This window comes from Condylura cristata, unplaced genomic scaffold (assembly GCF_000260355.1).
Source record: "Condylura cristata isolate star-nosed mole 26May11 unplaced genomic scaffold, ConCri1.0 scaffold00029, whole genome shotgun sequence".
In the NCBI taxonomy this organism is placed as follows: Eukaryota; Metazoa; Chordata; class Mammalia; order Eulipotyphla; family Talpidae; genus Condylura; species Condylura cristata.
The window spans coordinates 11,678,087-11,692,452 of NW_004567130.1; the positions used below are offsets into that span (position 1 = coordinate 11,678,087).

The 14,366-nt window shown below is 53.3% G+C and overlaps 2 protein-coding genes across 2 annotated transcripts in view; one reads left to right on the plus strand and one right to left on the minus strand.

Annotated features, from left to right (window-relative positions):
* Positions 1-3,894: 3,894 nt before the first annotated feature.
* Positions 3,895-10,424, minus strand: ISCU (iron-sulfur cluster assembly enzyme). Its single transcript, XM_004690963.2, has 5 exons — positions 10,246-10,424; positions 8,265-8,378; positions 7,241-7,351; positions 5,648-5,726; positions 3,895-4,380 (listed from the first exon to the last, which is right to left on the minus strand). The coding sequence occupies exons 1-5, from the start codon at positions 10,357-10,359 to the stop codon at positions 4,295-4,297; spliced, it is 504 nt and encodes a 167-aa protein (XP_004691020.1). The 5' UTR covers positions 10,360-10,424; the 3' UTR covers positions 3,895-4,294.
* Positions 10,425-11,718: 1,294 nt separating this feature from the next.
* SART3 (squamous cell carcinoma antigen recognized by T cells 3) overlaps positions 11,719-14,366 on the plus strand; it is a 30,926-nt gene continuing 28,278 nt past the window's right edge. The window contains exon 1 of the mRNA XM_004690965.2: positions 11,719-12,120. Within this exon, the coding sequence (XP_004691022.1) occupies positions 11,806-12,120 (315 nt within the window). The 5' untranslated portion in view covers positions 11,719-11,805. The remainder of the gene's footprint in view (positions 12,121-14,366) is intronic.

Consider the following 14,366-nt stretch of genomic DNA (forward strand, 5'->3'; position numbering starts at 1 on the left):
CATGGAGAGATTATGGCAGATGAGAACCTTCACCCCAGGGTGCCTAGAGCCCTGAGGCCCTGCTCAAAGGTGCTCAGAGTCCAGAAGGCATTTGGGCACAGGGTGTCGAGCCCAATTTTCCACTGGGCAGGAAGGAAGACCCACGCAGCCACATACTGGGCCGTTCATCCACTCCCTACTCAGCAGCGGGTCCTGAGCACTGAGTCGTCCTCTCCCAGGGGGGCCTTTTGCAGTTATCCTAGGAGTTGGGCTCCTCTGAGGGAGACCAAGGGCCAGAGCATCTAATGTGATGCTTCCAAAGGCAACTGCAGCGATGGTGCTGGTGACCCTTTGAGGCCGGGCAGGGCAGTAGCTGTGCCATATGGTTGGCTGAGGCCTGTGGAAGTGAGCTTGCCTGTCAAGCCATGTGTGACAAAAGTCAAGTCTGTTTCTCCTGCGTGGGTGCAAGCAGACCACAGCTTTGCCTAATTTTGGAGACCTTCCTGTTAGGGCTGACCCGTGGCAAACACACCAGAGGTTGGAAGAAAAAGCTCTAGTAATACTAGTAACCGCTAGTAGTTCCCTTTGGGGACTGGGGGAATGTGCAGGTCCCCCCACAAGCATCAGCTGTTACTGTTAATAATCCTCAGTGCTCACAGTAAAGACAGAAGCAGGGAGCAGAGAGTAGAGTCCCAGGAGCTGAGTGCTTGGGTCCAGACCAGGTGACCTTGAGCTAAAATCCTGCCTCTGCCACTTCCTGGCTGTGTGATCTTTGATACATCACTTCTAGTTCCTTCCTCTGTAGAATGGGGTAACCATAGCATCTGAGGCTTTCCATGAGGAGCAAATGAGCTCCTCTCTATCAAATACCCAGCAACTGTGCCTGGTAAGTCCAGGCTGAGTGTCCCATGTCATACTGACCATGACCTTGCCGACAGTGAACTGTTCTTATGTGCTACATGCTTTACATGCGCAATCTCATCTAACCATCACGTCCACCAGATAGCTACTGTCATCAGCCCCATCTCGCAGAGGAGTAAATCGGGGTTTGGGATGGTTGAGTCTCTTGTTCAAGTTCACACAAAGGAACCCACCCCATGTGACCCCAGGGCTCCGAGCCATCCGCCCTGTCCCGCGGCTGCCTCCCTGGCCTGGGTGGAGGTGGTCCTCTCTGGGGAACGGCTGTTGGGGGGCTGGCTGACGCCATCTTGGAGGGCGGGGAAAGCAAGCTATAGATGAGGGGGTGCCCTCTTCTGGTTGGGGCTGGTGCTCACCCGCAGGGCCCCCCTAACACAACTAAGACACAGTGGGGCCTGCATGTCTTCTGTCCTGCCATGAGGAAGGACAGAGCAGGCACTCTTGCCTCCATCAGGGGCACCGAGGTACTCCCTGTTTGCTTGGCTTTTTTTATTGTTGTTGTTAAAGATTTATTTATTTCGGCAGACAGAACTGAGGTACAGGCCAGAGGTGCAGGGGTGGTGAAAGGATTCACCAGAGACAGAACTGGAAGCAGTTCTGATGAAGTGCACTGCTGAGGGGAGCAGCGGGAGGGTCAGGAGAGGTCTGCCATGCCATGTGGTCACCTCCAGGGTGGGGATCGAACTTATGCTCAAGTGGCTTTAGCTTCTTAGTGCTGAGCTTTAACCCGCTGCGCCACCAGGGAGGGCCCTTGCTTGGCTTTTTAAGAAGACTCCATGGTTAGATTTGAAGGGCTGGGAAGACTTCAGCTGTGTCAGCTGAGGTAAGTCATTTCATTTCTCTGGGCCTCTTACCCACACACCCATCCACCCACCCTCCCAATCCTCCTTCCCTCCCTCCCTCCCTCTTTCAGCTTCCCTCTCCCTTCCTTCCACCCTTCCATCACCCATCCATCCTTCATGAAGTCCCTACTAAGTCAAGAACTGTACCAGATGCTGGCTTCCCTAGTTAAGACACTGACATGAAGACAATGCTCACACTCATCAACAGGAGACTAATTACGGGCACCCACACACAGAACGCTGTGCAGCTGTTAATAAGAACAAGGCAGGTCTATGGGAACTGCTATGGAATGACCTTCAGAAATAAAGTTGAATGGAAAATGAAAGAATTTTGTGTATTACGAAACTGTGCATAAAGGAAAAAAAGGGGCAGTCTATTTAGACACAAACTGGACATGCCTAGAACAGCTCTGAGGGACACTAGAGGTGTGAGAGATCTGAGGAGGGAATCTGGGGACTTAGCAGGGTGGCCAGGAAACACCTATCATTCTGTTCCAGTTCATGCTGTTGGGAGTTTTTTCTATAGTCCTGATTAAAATTGAGAAAAAATATACAAAGAAAACCCCAACCCAGTCTCTGGGTAGTGATATAGGATGGCATAGCAAACGCAATACTTCACGACACACGGGGTCAGGGATTAGGGGAATATGGAGCAGAGAGGGGCACAGAGCTCAGCCTGGGGGAAGTCAGGGGAGGCTCCCCAGAGGGAGCGCTACCTGGAACAAGAACCCCAGGCTGAGTGGAGGAGGAACAGCGGAGGCCTGAAGGCGAGGCTTGGTGTGAGAGGTGTAGCCGTTATAGAGGCTGGGCGGGGACTTGGGTGTGTTTTGCCTGGATACGAATGGGGGGGGGGTGCATACGTTGGGTCACCCAGCCCAGATCAGTGGGCCCGAATTATTGACCTTTTGAACCAGTTTCCTTGTTTGAAATGTGTACCACAGAGAGCTCTTGGAGTCAGCGGATTGTCGGGGTGGGGGCCTGGAACAGGCAGGGGTGTTTGCTGGGTAGACTGGGACCTTGTGCTGAGATCTGTTATGTAAGTGGTGCCAAGACCCCGCTGGGTGGCAGCTCTCTGCAGGGCGCATGATGCCCTCGTGTGGTGAAAACTAGATTTGCTGGGCAGAGGAGTGTCTTCAGTGTAATTACGCCTCTTAGCTGTACAACCACTCTTGAGAGCTTTGGCCTATCCTGGTAGCATTGCTGTGGCGATTTACAAGAAGCTTCTGATGTTAGAAATCAGGGATGTCAGGTGGTACAAAAATGCCTCGTTTAGAAAATCACAAAGGAAGTGGAGGGGAATTAGTTACCACGTGTAATAAAGATGGGAAAGAAACAAGCCCAGCCTGGAGTGACCGAGAATTACATAGCATACGCCACAGGGCACCGCTGGACAGGGCTGCACCGGGCTCCAGTGTGAGACTCCTACGGAGGCCAGCTCTGTGGTCTCCACGCTTGTGGAGGGCGCAGCCTTTGCAGTTCTGTGCCTTTCACCAGAATCGAGGATTTAAAGCCATTAACACGGACAGTGTATTTAGCAGGCAGTTAGTCTGTGCCTGGACCAAAAACTGCATCAGAATGACACATCTTGCTTCGGGAGAGCTGGTGAGAGCAGAGATCTCGGCGTCCTGCTTCACTAGAAAATTCGGCTTCCTTTAGTGGATGTTAGCTGAGCAGGACTGTGGTACCTCGGAATGGCACACCCTGCCGTCTGCTGGGGGACAGGGTCAGGAAGGGCAGTGACCCCAGCGTCACTCCAGTCTGCTACTCGGTCACTGCAGCGGACGGGCCGGCAGAGACCCCAGCTGTCTTCCCCGGGGCTCGGCTCACTGCCACCAGCCAGGGCCCACACCCGGGTGCAGCATGTGGCCAAACTGACTCCCCGGTGAAGCGTATTTGATCCACAGCTCCAGCAGCGTTAGAGCCAAGAGCGCTCAGATTTCAAAAACCAGGGAAATCACTGACAGGCTCACCCCGAGTCCTCAGCCTGCTGCCTCGCGCCGTGCATGAGATGCCAAGGCCCTCGCCCTCACCCACGTTTCACAGCATCAAGTTTGGGCTCGTGGAAATCTGTAGCCTTTCAGTGTTGTTTGCTCAGAAACATGCAGCCATCGCCACGGAGGCGAGGACCCAAGAGCAGGCTCAGCAGAGAAGCACACTGTCTTCACTTTCATTTATTGCGTACACGCGCGCATGCCTCATGTACAGTGACTGCTCCTAGCAAACAATCGTGCCAGGACGCTCTATTTAGTCTTCTGCAAAATAGACTCAGGTAAATTAGATCTGTGCATTTCATGGGCTAGCAAAACTTGTTCAATTCAGTTTTGAGGCCACACAATTCAAAATAAACATGAGCTGGGTTCAGGTAACAGACGTGGGGCGGGGGGCAGAAACCACAGGATTCAGAACAGCGAGACTGTGCTCTGCTGGCACCAGAGCCACTCGGGACAGCAAGCACATCTCAGTGGGGGATTTTTATTTACTGCAGCGGGAGGGGCTTCTGGACACCTATGCTCGCAGGCAGGTGGACAAACTGCTGGGTGGCTGCGGCTGGAGGCTCACTTCTTCTCCGCCTCGCCCTTCTGGGGCGCCTGCTTCAGTTTGTAGTCAGCCAGGGCGGCTTTGATTGCATCTTCAGCCAGCACTGGAAGTAACGGAAAGAGAGCGTGTCAGTGTCCAGACCAAAGGACAGAGCCCTCAAATAATCCTCAAGGGCCGGCGGAGGTGGGAGCGGGGAGCCGGGAGGGTTAGAGACAGACGGGGCTAAGCCCCTAGGACCCTCACGCTTTCCCGCCAGGGTAGTATGAGGAGAGGACTCCATCGAGTGTGTACCGAGCAAGGACGCCGCAAATGCTACTTCTCACCTGCTGACGTGCAAGCCAGGAACAGAGGCAGGGCTGGCTGAGGCGGCGGCTGTACTTGGGTCACGCCCATTAGCCAGCACGACTGCCTCTCAAGTGACCCCAAGTTCGAAAACTTATTTTGGAATTGATATTAAAAAGATGCTAAGAGGGACATGAAAATGGCAGCTGGCCAGCAGCAGGGTGCATCACTGCAACTCTCAGCACTTTAGAGGCCTCATGGAAAGCCCGGGGTTTTGGGAAACGGCATGAAAGTGTTTGTATGCTGAGGTCTTCATTCACGGGCACCCCAATCTCCAGCGCAAGTGAAGAACTCGGGCGCAGCCGAGTTCCTGAGGACGCATCAGCAGGCCCTGCCCCGCACCCTGCTCCTGACAGCCTGCTCCCGCGGAGGCCTGACTGGCCTCATCCCGGTGGCCTCCACCGGGGCCCTGCGGCTGCTGTTTTCATCCCCTTTCCCCGGGAAGGGGTGGGAGGAGACCTGAGGACCTCAGGTTTGAGAGAGGCGGAACTGGAAAGCGGAGTGCAAGGCTAGGGCACCTGGGCCTCCCCCAGGACAGGCGCCCCACCAGGCCGGCACCAGGCTCCCAGAGCAGCAGCGCCGGACAGGAAGTGACGCGGCAAGGCACAAGTTACGGCCGAGCCGAGTGTGCTCTGTGGGCTCTGACCTTCCGAGTGGGCAGGCACGACCCAGACTCTGACATCAGGCTGGGCTCAAACTCTGGCTCTTCCATCAGGGGTCATGGGGCCGGGCGCCCCGGTTTCCTGTGTGGCGTGAGGTGGCCTAGTGCCTCCCTCTGTGGGCTGCAGAATGCCTCTCAGGGTCAGGACCGGCGCATGGCGGGCTCAGCATGCCGGCCAGCACTGCCTGCCCCGAGGCTCCTGGAGACAGCTAGGACCGCCCCGCTCTACCAGTCACAGATGCACTCCGTGGCCCTAACCCTGGGAGTTTTTACAGATGGACTCTGTGACCAGAATGTCCCATTGCCACTGTCTCCATGCTGAGAAATGATGCCGGTTGTCTGCTGGCTGGCACCGGTGGGCACTCACTGGAGCAGTGCAGCTTCACTGGAGGAAGGCAGAGCTCCTTGGCGATGTCTGTGTTTTTGATGGTCAAGGCTTCCTCCACCTGAGACACAGGGAAGAGGGCAGTTTTAGTGTCCTGAGAAACAACAGTAAAAAAGGCCAGAGGTCCTCAGGGTGGTGGGATGACTTCTATCTAGTAAACCCAACTAAGGGCTGAGGGCCAGGCACTTTGTGGACCCCACTTGCCTGTCCAGGCTGCAGCTGGGGTTGTTGGTGTGAGGCCTACACTCCCATGCAGCGGGCTCAGCAGGCCGGCAGGCACCTCCACAAGCCGGAGCACCCGCGTCGCTTAGGGATCTGCTAGAGTCAGCACCCTGAGCTCTCCTCAAGGAGGCAGCAGGGGCCGATGTGCGTGGACGCCCTAACGCCTAGCCCCTCAGTCAGTGCTGAGGGTGCAGGGAGGGTAGAGGGGCGTGCGGCAGGCTGGCGGCGCTCCAGCATGGGCGGAGCCCCGAGACCTGGGGTGAGGGCTCTCATCGAGCTCCTCCTGTCCCCACGGGAGAATCTGGCGCCTTCAGGCAGAGGCGCCCGCGGTTTGCCGAGTGTCGGAGGACTTAACCCAGGGCAGGAAGTTCTCTGCCGCATGAAAACTCAGATGAGGCTCTCAGGTCAAAGAAAGGCCCACTGGCCAGCCTCCGCCTCACAGGGCCGCAGGGCCCTGGCTCCTGGGTTCTCCTCTCCCCGAGAACAGCTCTTGACAAATCACTCCAGAACCTCCTCCTGCCAGAACAGGTAGGCTCGTGTTTCCTGGGCACAGGGGCCTTGCCAAGAAGGCCTGAGCCACGGAAAGCGGGCAGCACGGGGCCTAGCATACGTCATGGCCCCCGGGCACGCTGCTCCGTGACTCAGTGCTCTGGGCGGCCACCGAGACGAGTACCCTGCAGTCTGGCTTTCCTACGTAAGGACCGGGTTTTAGAGCCCAGCACGTCACTGCTTTTCCCGTCACCTTCCACCTCTGCAGCTGCCGGGAAAGAGCTTTTGCCAGAGAACAGGATGCTCCAGCATTCCTAACTCCACCTTCGGAGGGCCTGCGGCTGGCACCCGCACACTGGTCCGCTCTGCCTGCCCCACCCTCCTTGTTCTGGATGTTTTAACCCCTATTTTAGCACAAGCTGGTTTGTAATTTCATGAATCCTTGGAAGCCGCCTGTGATCCTTTCTGAAACATGAGGGGAGGGAAGAAACAAGCCAACAAACCACTTTACTTCCCACTTGAGAAAGTACAGCACATCATTTCTCCTCACAGCACCTTGACTTCTACTTTATTATAGGGCGAGATGAGGATTTTTTTTTTTTTTAGTTAATTAAACACAAAACAAATGCCACTAAAACCTCCAAACAAAAATGATCATTAACAGCCACCCCTAAACTAAAAAATACTTAATGAGATTATCCATAATTCACACTGTGAAGGAGACTTTAATCAAATTTAGGTAGGAGAAATTAAAAAATAATTGCTTTATTATTTGGAAAAAATCATGATCACTTTTTTCGCTGACTGGCCCTTCTTTGAAGTGAGAGGCAGGCTTGCGGGGAAGCAGCCTTGGAAGCATCTTACCGTCTTCCCTTTCACCCACTCGGTGGCTAGTGAGCTGGAGGCGATTGCAGAGCCACAGCCAAATGTCTTAAACCTGGCGTCCACAATCTTCCCCTTTTCATCCACCTGAATCTAGAAAAGAGACTGGAGTTAAGTGGTGGTTCCTGGTGCCTCCCCATAGAGCCTGGCATGCTTGGAGGGGTCACTGAGTCTCCCCAAGAGCTTTGGTCTTGCTCCCCAGCCTTAGATTTTTGGCATTAACTACTGAGTTCACTTTGGTTCAAAGAGCTTGGGGACGAAAAGTTAAATGTGAGAGCAAGTACGCAGAACTGCACCGGCCTCGCTTCTCCACTCTGGTTTTTTCTTTGCCTGCTATTTTTGCTCATGGCTGCCGGGTCGATGTGCTTCTACAAACATGGGAGGGCCTGCAAGAAAGGTCTCTGGCTAATGTTTTTTTGGGGCACCAAATTACAATTGGTGGTTCCCACTTGCCTGGTTTCTGTTTTCCAAGACAGGCATGAAGACCTCTGGAACGCTGCCCACCCACATGAAGTAGACTGTGCCAGAGCTACTGTTTACCCAAGGGGCCAGCCACACCTTCATGTGGTCTCCAATTTGGGGGAGGTTTGGCTTACTGTACTTCTTGTCTCACTGGGGATTGCTAGCTGAACAGTTACAGGTTTCCTTTGATCGGTAAAGTTCACAAAACCTTTTACTTAACTGAAGTTGGAATGTTAGCTAATACAGTGAGTTGAAACGTAAGACCAGCTACTATGTCAGAAAGGGCAGCACAGTGTCAGAGAGCCCCTGCTGTGATCAGAACACTGACTCATCCCATTTCCCAGGAATTAAGATGGAAACTTGATTGAAATATTTCTGTACAAACCTGTAAGTAGTGTACAGGCAAAAGGATTATCATCATTACCACTGAAGACGAAAACAAGGAACTCCCTGTGACCTGGGGTTAAGCCTCAGTGCCTGCCCCTCTGGCCCACCCTAGCTCTTCGATGCAAAAATAAAAATTAAAGATGAAAACCAGCTGTACCTGCAACTTCATCACATCACCACATGCTGGAGCTCCCACCAAGCCCGTTCCAACATTTTTCGATGTCTTGTCAAGGGAGCCCACATTCCTAGGATTTTCATAATGATCAACCACCTGAAATGAGAGGGTTAAAAGAAATCATAATTCTCTTTTGGTATTGGCCCCTTGACTTGATGGCAAATCTTTCTAATTTTCTTTTTAAGAGATTTATTTATTTATATGTACAGAGCCAAGGTACAGGCCAGAGGAGTGAGAGGATTCACCAGAGACAGAGTCGGGGGTAGAACTGGCAGACTGACAAAGTGCACTGTTGAGGGGAGCAGCCGGCGGGTCAGGAGAGGTCTGCTGCAACATATGGGTCAGCTCCCAGGCAGCCCGGGGATCGAACTCGCACTGAAGCAGCTGTGGCTCGCTTACAGTGCTGTGCTTTAACCTCCCGAGCCACCAGGGAGGGCCTGATGGCAAGTTATCAAAGTCAGCAACCTGAACTTGGCAGGCAACTGCTAAATACCAAATTTCACCAGAGCAGGAAGGCCTACCCTATGTCAATGAGAACCACCATTTGTGACGCAAATTCTTTTTGTATCTCTTCCTATCTTCAGAGATCTGAAAGTGTTGAGATACTGAAGGAAAATCTGCAAAATCACGTCTTAGTTCCATTATGTTTTAAAATCAAGTCGTTACTTAACCTTCACCTACCTACATAACCCCCCCCCATGTTATTTCCAAATAAAAGCCCTTCCAAAAAGATGGCTCAATCAAACATTCTAAAAATAACTGCAGCTCAACAATTGAAGGCTTCCCAGATGCCTCAAGGATACTACTAGAGAAGGGACAATGTTCTGAAATGTATATATAATAATATATACTCAATATTCTGGAATTTGTATAGAATAATAAAAATAAACACAGTACCATTACTGACTTCAGGGCTCTGAAACCAAGCCTGGAACAGCAGCGCACCCTAGTGGCTGATAAAGATTGTGAGCTCAGATTCAAGCAGCGTGTTACTGTCAACAAAACACGCCCCTGAAGGGGCGGGGAGGAGTGAAGTCCTTGGCAAACGCGAAGCCGGGACAGAATTAAATATCAATTCAAACTGGCACACGATGGCTTTAAAAACCTTGAGGTTGCATACTAGCTAACTGTAAGTCTCCCAATCCTCCTGTCCCCCTACTTTCCTGACCACGGATTTTGACGCCAAGCCCAAGGACCTACACGGTGATATCCTATCTGGACTTTTGGATCCATGATGACATACTGCATTCTTTAAACAGTAGTTTCCCACGTGAAAGAATCTCAGGTTCAGAGAACTTTACGCCCCCAGCAGGCAAGGACTGCAAGCTACGCACTTACCTCTACTCCCTATGCTTCCACCCCAGGCCCAAAACCAAAACCAAAATAAAAACATTGTGACAGCTGGCTACGAGTCTGACTACACCCAGAGGGTATAAGCTCTTAAACAACAACAACAACATCATGCACCGTAAGTGTGCTAAGTAGTCGGCACCTTCTCCACTTCACCATCACATTATCCCACGGGAGGGGCTATGATCCTTTTTGTTTTTAAGTCCACGCAGACTTGCCCAAGGTCACCTGGGCAGGGCAGTGGCCTGCTGAAGCCGGAGCCCCCGCCGGCGAGTGCCGGTCTCTGGAGTCACACTGGCAGGCGATAACAAGACCCTCCTTAGAGGGTCTTGGACGTTTAGAGGTTTGGACGTGGACGCACGGAAAGCGGGGCCAACTGGTAGTCCGCGCTTGTTATTTTTATTTCTCGCGCGGTCAGTGTTACTGCGCAACGAGGCAAAGTTAGTGGAGGGCGAAGTCGTGCGAGGGGGCAGCTCCTCCGCCCAGGGCCGAGAGCCTCGCCTCCCCAGGCCGCGCAGAGCCGGCGGCCCCTCCTCTCTATGCCAGGCCTTGGCCGGCCTCGACACACCTGGCTCCCCTAGACGGCTCCCAGCGGATGCGGATCTGCTGTTACCTTTTTGTGATAGAGGCGGGCCGGAGCTGAGAGTTCCCTGGCTGGCAGGCGCGGACTCCGGAGCAGCAGTGTTGAAGCCGCCCTTCTCAGACGGCCCGCTCCAGCCGCCGCCATCTTGCGGGCTTGCGCCTGCGCAGACCAGGCGCCAGACCCAGGCGAGGGACGCTAGTCGGCTCCCTGCTTGGAGCGCGCGTCCTTTTACGTCACCGCGACTTTGCGCCTGCGCCCTCCTGCTCCTAGGACAAGTCGCGTTTTGGCCCCGCCCCCAGGGGCGGGCGGGGCGCGGAGCGGGAAGGTCCGAAGTTGTTGGAGGGCTCACTCTCCCCCCAGGGCTGAGCTCTGGATCTGAGGAGACCTCAAGCTCGACTCGGGCATTCAAGTTGGCATTCTCAAAGCCCACTGCTAGAATGCGGCGCAGAAGGTCACCCAGCCCTTTCTTAACCTTATATTGCAACCAAGGAAGTTGAGGTTCAGCTTGCTCTAGTAACTTATCCAAGGTCGCCAGAGAGTTAGGTTCAACTGAGATTTGAACTCGGACAATTGTTGGGTTAGGACCCCAGTCCTGCACCTTCCTGGCTGGGTGATCCTAGGCGTATGGCTCTTTCAGGCTCGATCTTGTCTTTTGGACGAACTCACGGGCAGTTCTTCATTCATAGAGCAAATTATGTGTTGGGCACCTATCATATGTCACGTAGCTAAACTAGGTTTTGGGGGATTCAACGGAAAGAAGACACAATTCCTGATGTAATTAACATCATGATAATGAAATCAAAAGGCAAGGAACAAGGACAGACAGCAATGCTTAACCACTTCAAAACCTTGCGAGCCTGATTAAGAAGGCAACGAATACCATGCCCTGATTTTTAAAAAAAAAGTACATATCGATTGTATCTATTTTTGTACGCAACAAACTCACATTTACATGAAAATGCCTAGCAATTAAGACTTTCCAACTAAGTGCACAGTAATGTAGTTTAATAATAATGGCTTGCTGAATACGATTTTGCAAACCAGAAAACACACGTAATTAACGCCTACAAGGCAGCAGGTATTACACAAAGGGGAGGAATCTTTTGGGAAGTGAGATTTTCTTATGGATGGTGCAATCGATCCTTCCCTGAAGACTTGGGGTTTTCTTTGCGTCTGCGTCTCATCAAACCAAACCACGCTCCAGGTCAGACGAGGGGGTACCGAAGACTTTGAAACCAAGAATCCCTTTGACCTTCTCAAGATGGTGCCAAACCCTTCACTACTGTCATCACGCTCGCTCCAAGACTTCCGCTAATGGCCTCCACTTCCTGTCCAAAGACCCAACTTGTGCCCAGAGTTGTGACGGAACACACGCTATATTAATTTAGCTTTTATTTCAACGGGAACCCCCCGAAGTATTTAAAAATAACATGCCCCGCGTGTACCCCCAGCTGCCCCCTCATAGGCGGCTCACGGGCTCCTGAGGAGGCAGGTGTTGGGGGTTTGGGGCAGGCGCTCGCCGCGGGCAGCACATGCCTTGGCGGGTCTTCCGAGGCCCAGTGAAGGCTCGAGAGGCGCTGGAGGAGCAAGATGGCGACCGCGGCCGCAGCGTCGGCTTCGGAACCAGAGGCTGAGCCCGAGGCTGCGCCCGAGGTTGAGGGAGAGGAGGATGAGGCGAAGGCCGCCAGGACGAGGAGGAAGGTGTTGTCCCGGGCCGTGGCCTCCGCGACGTACAAGACCCCGGGGCCAGGGTGGGACCAGCAGGAGGAAGGCGTGAGTGAGAGCGATGGAGATGAGGAGTACGCCATGGCGTCCTCCGCGGAGAGCTCGCCCGGGGAGTACGAATGGGAGTACGACGAAGAGGAGGAGAAGAACCAGCTGGAGATCGAGCGTCTGGAGGAGCAGGTGCGCCGGGCCAAGGCTTTCCCCTGGGCCCCAGGTCCAGCCCGGTCTCCGGTCCTCGGCGCTCGTAAAGCCGCCGAGGCGGCAGAACCGCTATAAATCACCGTCGCTCCTGTTACTTACGCGCTTACTGCTTGCTCCCGGCTTTGCCAGCCTGGCCTCGTTGAATCCTCCCAGCGACCCAGGGAAGGAAATCGTGTTTTACGGGAGGTTACCGGGTCTCCTGGTGGAGGGGACCCCCCCCCCCCCAAGATTGCACTTCTTAGTGGCGATTTGGGTCTTGAACTTGAACCGACTGCAGAACGCCCCTTCTGAGCCAGGGCGTTACACTGTGACAGTGGTAAAGATACAGTCTTAGTGTAACTTACTTTCCAGTAGGAAGGATGATGATAAAATACGGTGTGGAGGGAAAGTGTGGACCCTGTCGACAGTAACAGAAATGAAAAGATAAGGAGATTTCAGAGGCCAGAGGCTAAGGCTCCTGTTCTAGCTTTTTCACACCTGTATGTGCTTGGATTCATTTCTTGACTTCTCTGATGCGCGCCTTCCAGCTCAGCTAAGTAGTAAGATGATTTCTAACTCTTGTGTCGTGCAGGACTTCGGAAGGAATAGGTGGCCCTTTGAATTAGGATTATGCGTGGAAAGACTAATTAAAGACTTACTAAGGCCATGGGCTGGGAAGTCAGGAGCAAAGATTTAATTTCCTCCGGAATTTCCTCCGGCTGGGCTGGTAACTGCGGGACCTTGGTCCGCCCTGAGACCTGAAGGGGTGAGGGAGTGGCCTGCTTTCGCAACGAGTGTGTGAGAGGAGTTGAAACCTTTGGTCAAGGGGGAGCAGCCCAGTTTTCCATGAGGGACTGGGACTGGGGGAATACCCTGGCCTCCCTCTCTCTTCCTCTCTCTAGATACTGCTGGTACCTTCTGCTGGGCAAACCTGCTTCACGGGCTCTAGACAGGGCACCTGATGGAAGGGATTGAACACATTTTCATTTTACAGATGAGCAGGTGGACTCAGAACATAGGATTCAAGGATTTGCTCCAAGTTGTTCATTTGAGCTTTTCACGGTTGTCTTTTGCCCACACCGGATGTGAAATCACTCAGTGATGTGAAGTAGTTAATCTGTCACATTGCTGGGTGTGAGTTTCCCTGTAATGTCCTCTGGCAGTGGTATTTTTAAGTTGTGAGGTTATGATGTCATCCACCGATGTGCCAAGCTTGCCCATTCATCACATCTGATTCTCAAAGGAGCCGTTTGGGCTGGGCAGGTGGTTACCTTTCCTGCTTTTTAAAGTAAGTGTGCTGGTGTCTAGTCAGTTTTGTGTTCATTGAGCAGATGCGGCGTGACCAGACGTGCCAGACTGACTGTGTACCTGCCTATCCTGCTAGCCTTGGGCCTTTCAAGGAGCCAGTAGCTTACTGTCTTACTCTTCTGTGAAGTAGGGGAAATAGGATTATCTGTGGTGGTGAAGGTACCCAGCTTACTAGGGAGGAGGCTAGGGTAGAGCAGAGGTCTGCTGGCAGGTGCCCTGCCTCAGGTCACCGAGACTGGCATGGGATGGGACCTGGCAGGTGATGGTGAATTGAAGAACCTCTGGACTTTATCTCCTGTTCTGGGGTTCTGAAAATGGACTGTTCCAGTTTTGCCAGGTCGCATCCTAGTCCCTCCGCCTCTAGTTCGAGCTGTAGTTGCCGAATGGGGGAACTTAGTGACGAGTGACTTCCCGTAGGCCTGCGAATAACTGGGCTTTGCCAGATTTGTGAATTCTAGTTCTCATCCCTGAATGTATTTTAAGGAAGCTCAGAATTGTCTGTCCATGTAGCAGAAGTAGAGATTTTCCGTTTTTGGTGCCCATGTGCTCACACTTGTGGCACCTTGGGGTGCCCTAGATGCCCTACAGCATGGTACAGTGCAGAGGATATGGCGGCCGTGCGTGAGCTCACACCCTCTGCTCGGTACTGGGAAGATCTTGGGCGATGATTTCAGCTCTCTCAGCCTGATGTCCCGTGAAGGTTGTAACATTCGTCCCCCTCAGGGCTGTGTGGAGCCAAAGTGACGCTACGTGCAGAAAGCTCCTGGCAGGTTTGCACTCCGGAGGGCTGTGCAGAAAGACCTGTTCCAGGCTCCTTTCCCATGACTGTACCGTGTGCCCTGCCCACCAGGCCTCCCTGTTGTCTCCGCTTACCGCCAGCTCCAGCTCCAGGTCAGCGTGAGGGGGCAGGAAACCATTTCGCAGATCTCTCTAGAGCA

Coding starts and splice junctions, on each gene's coding strand:
- ISCU (XM_004690963.2), bottom strand. CDS start 10,359: ATGGCGGCGGCTGGAGCGGGCCGTCTGAGAAGGGCGGCTTCAACACTG. Junction 8,379..10,245: donor CCCGCCTCTATCACAAAAAG/GTAACAGCAGAT, acceptor CTCTCATTTCAG/GTGGTTGATCATTATGAAAA. Junction 4,381..5,647: donor AGTGAAGCTGCACTGCTCCA/GTGAGTGCCCAC, acceptor CGTTACTTCCAG/TGCTGGCTGAAGATGCAATC.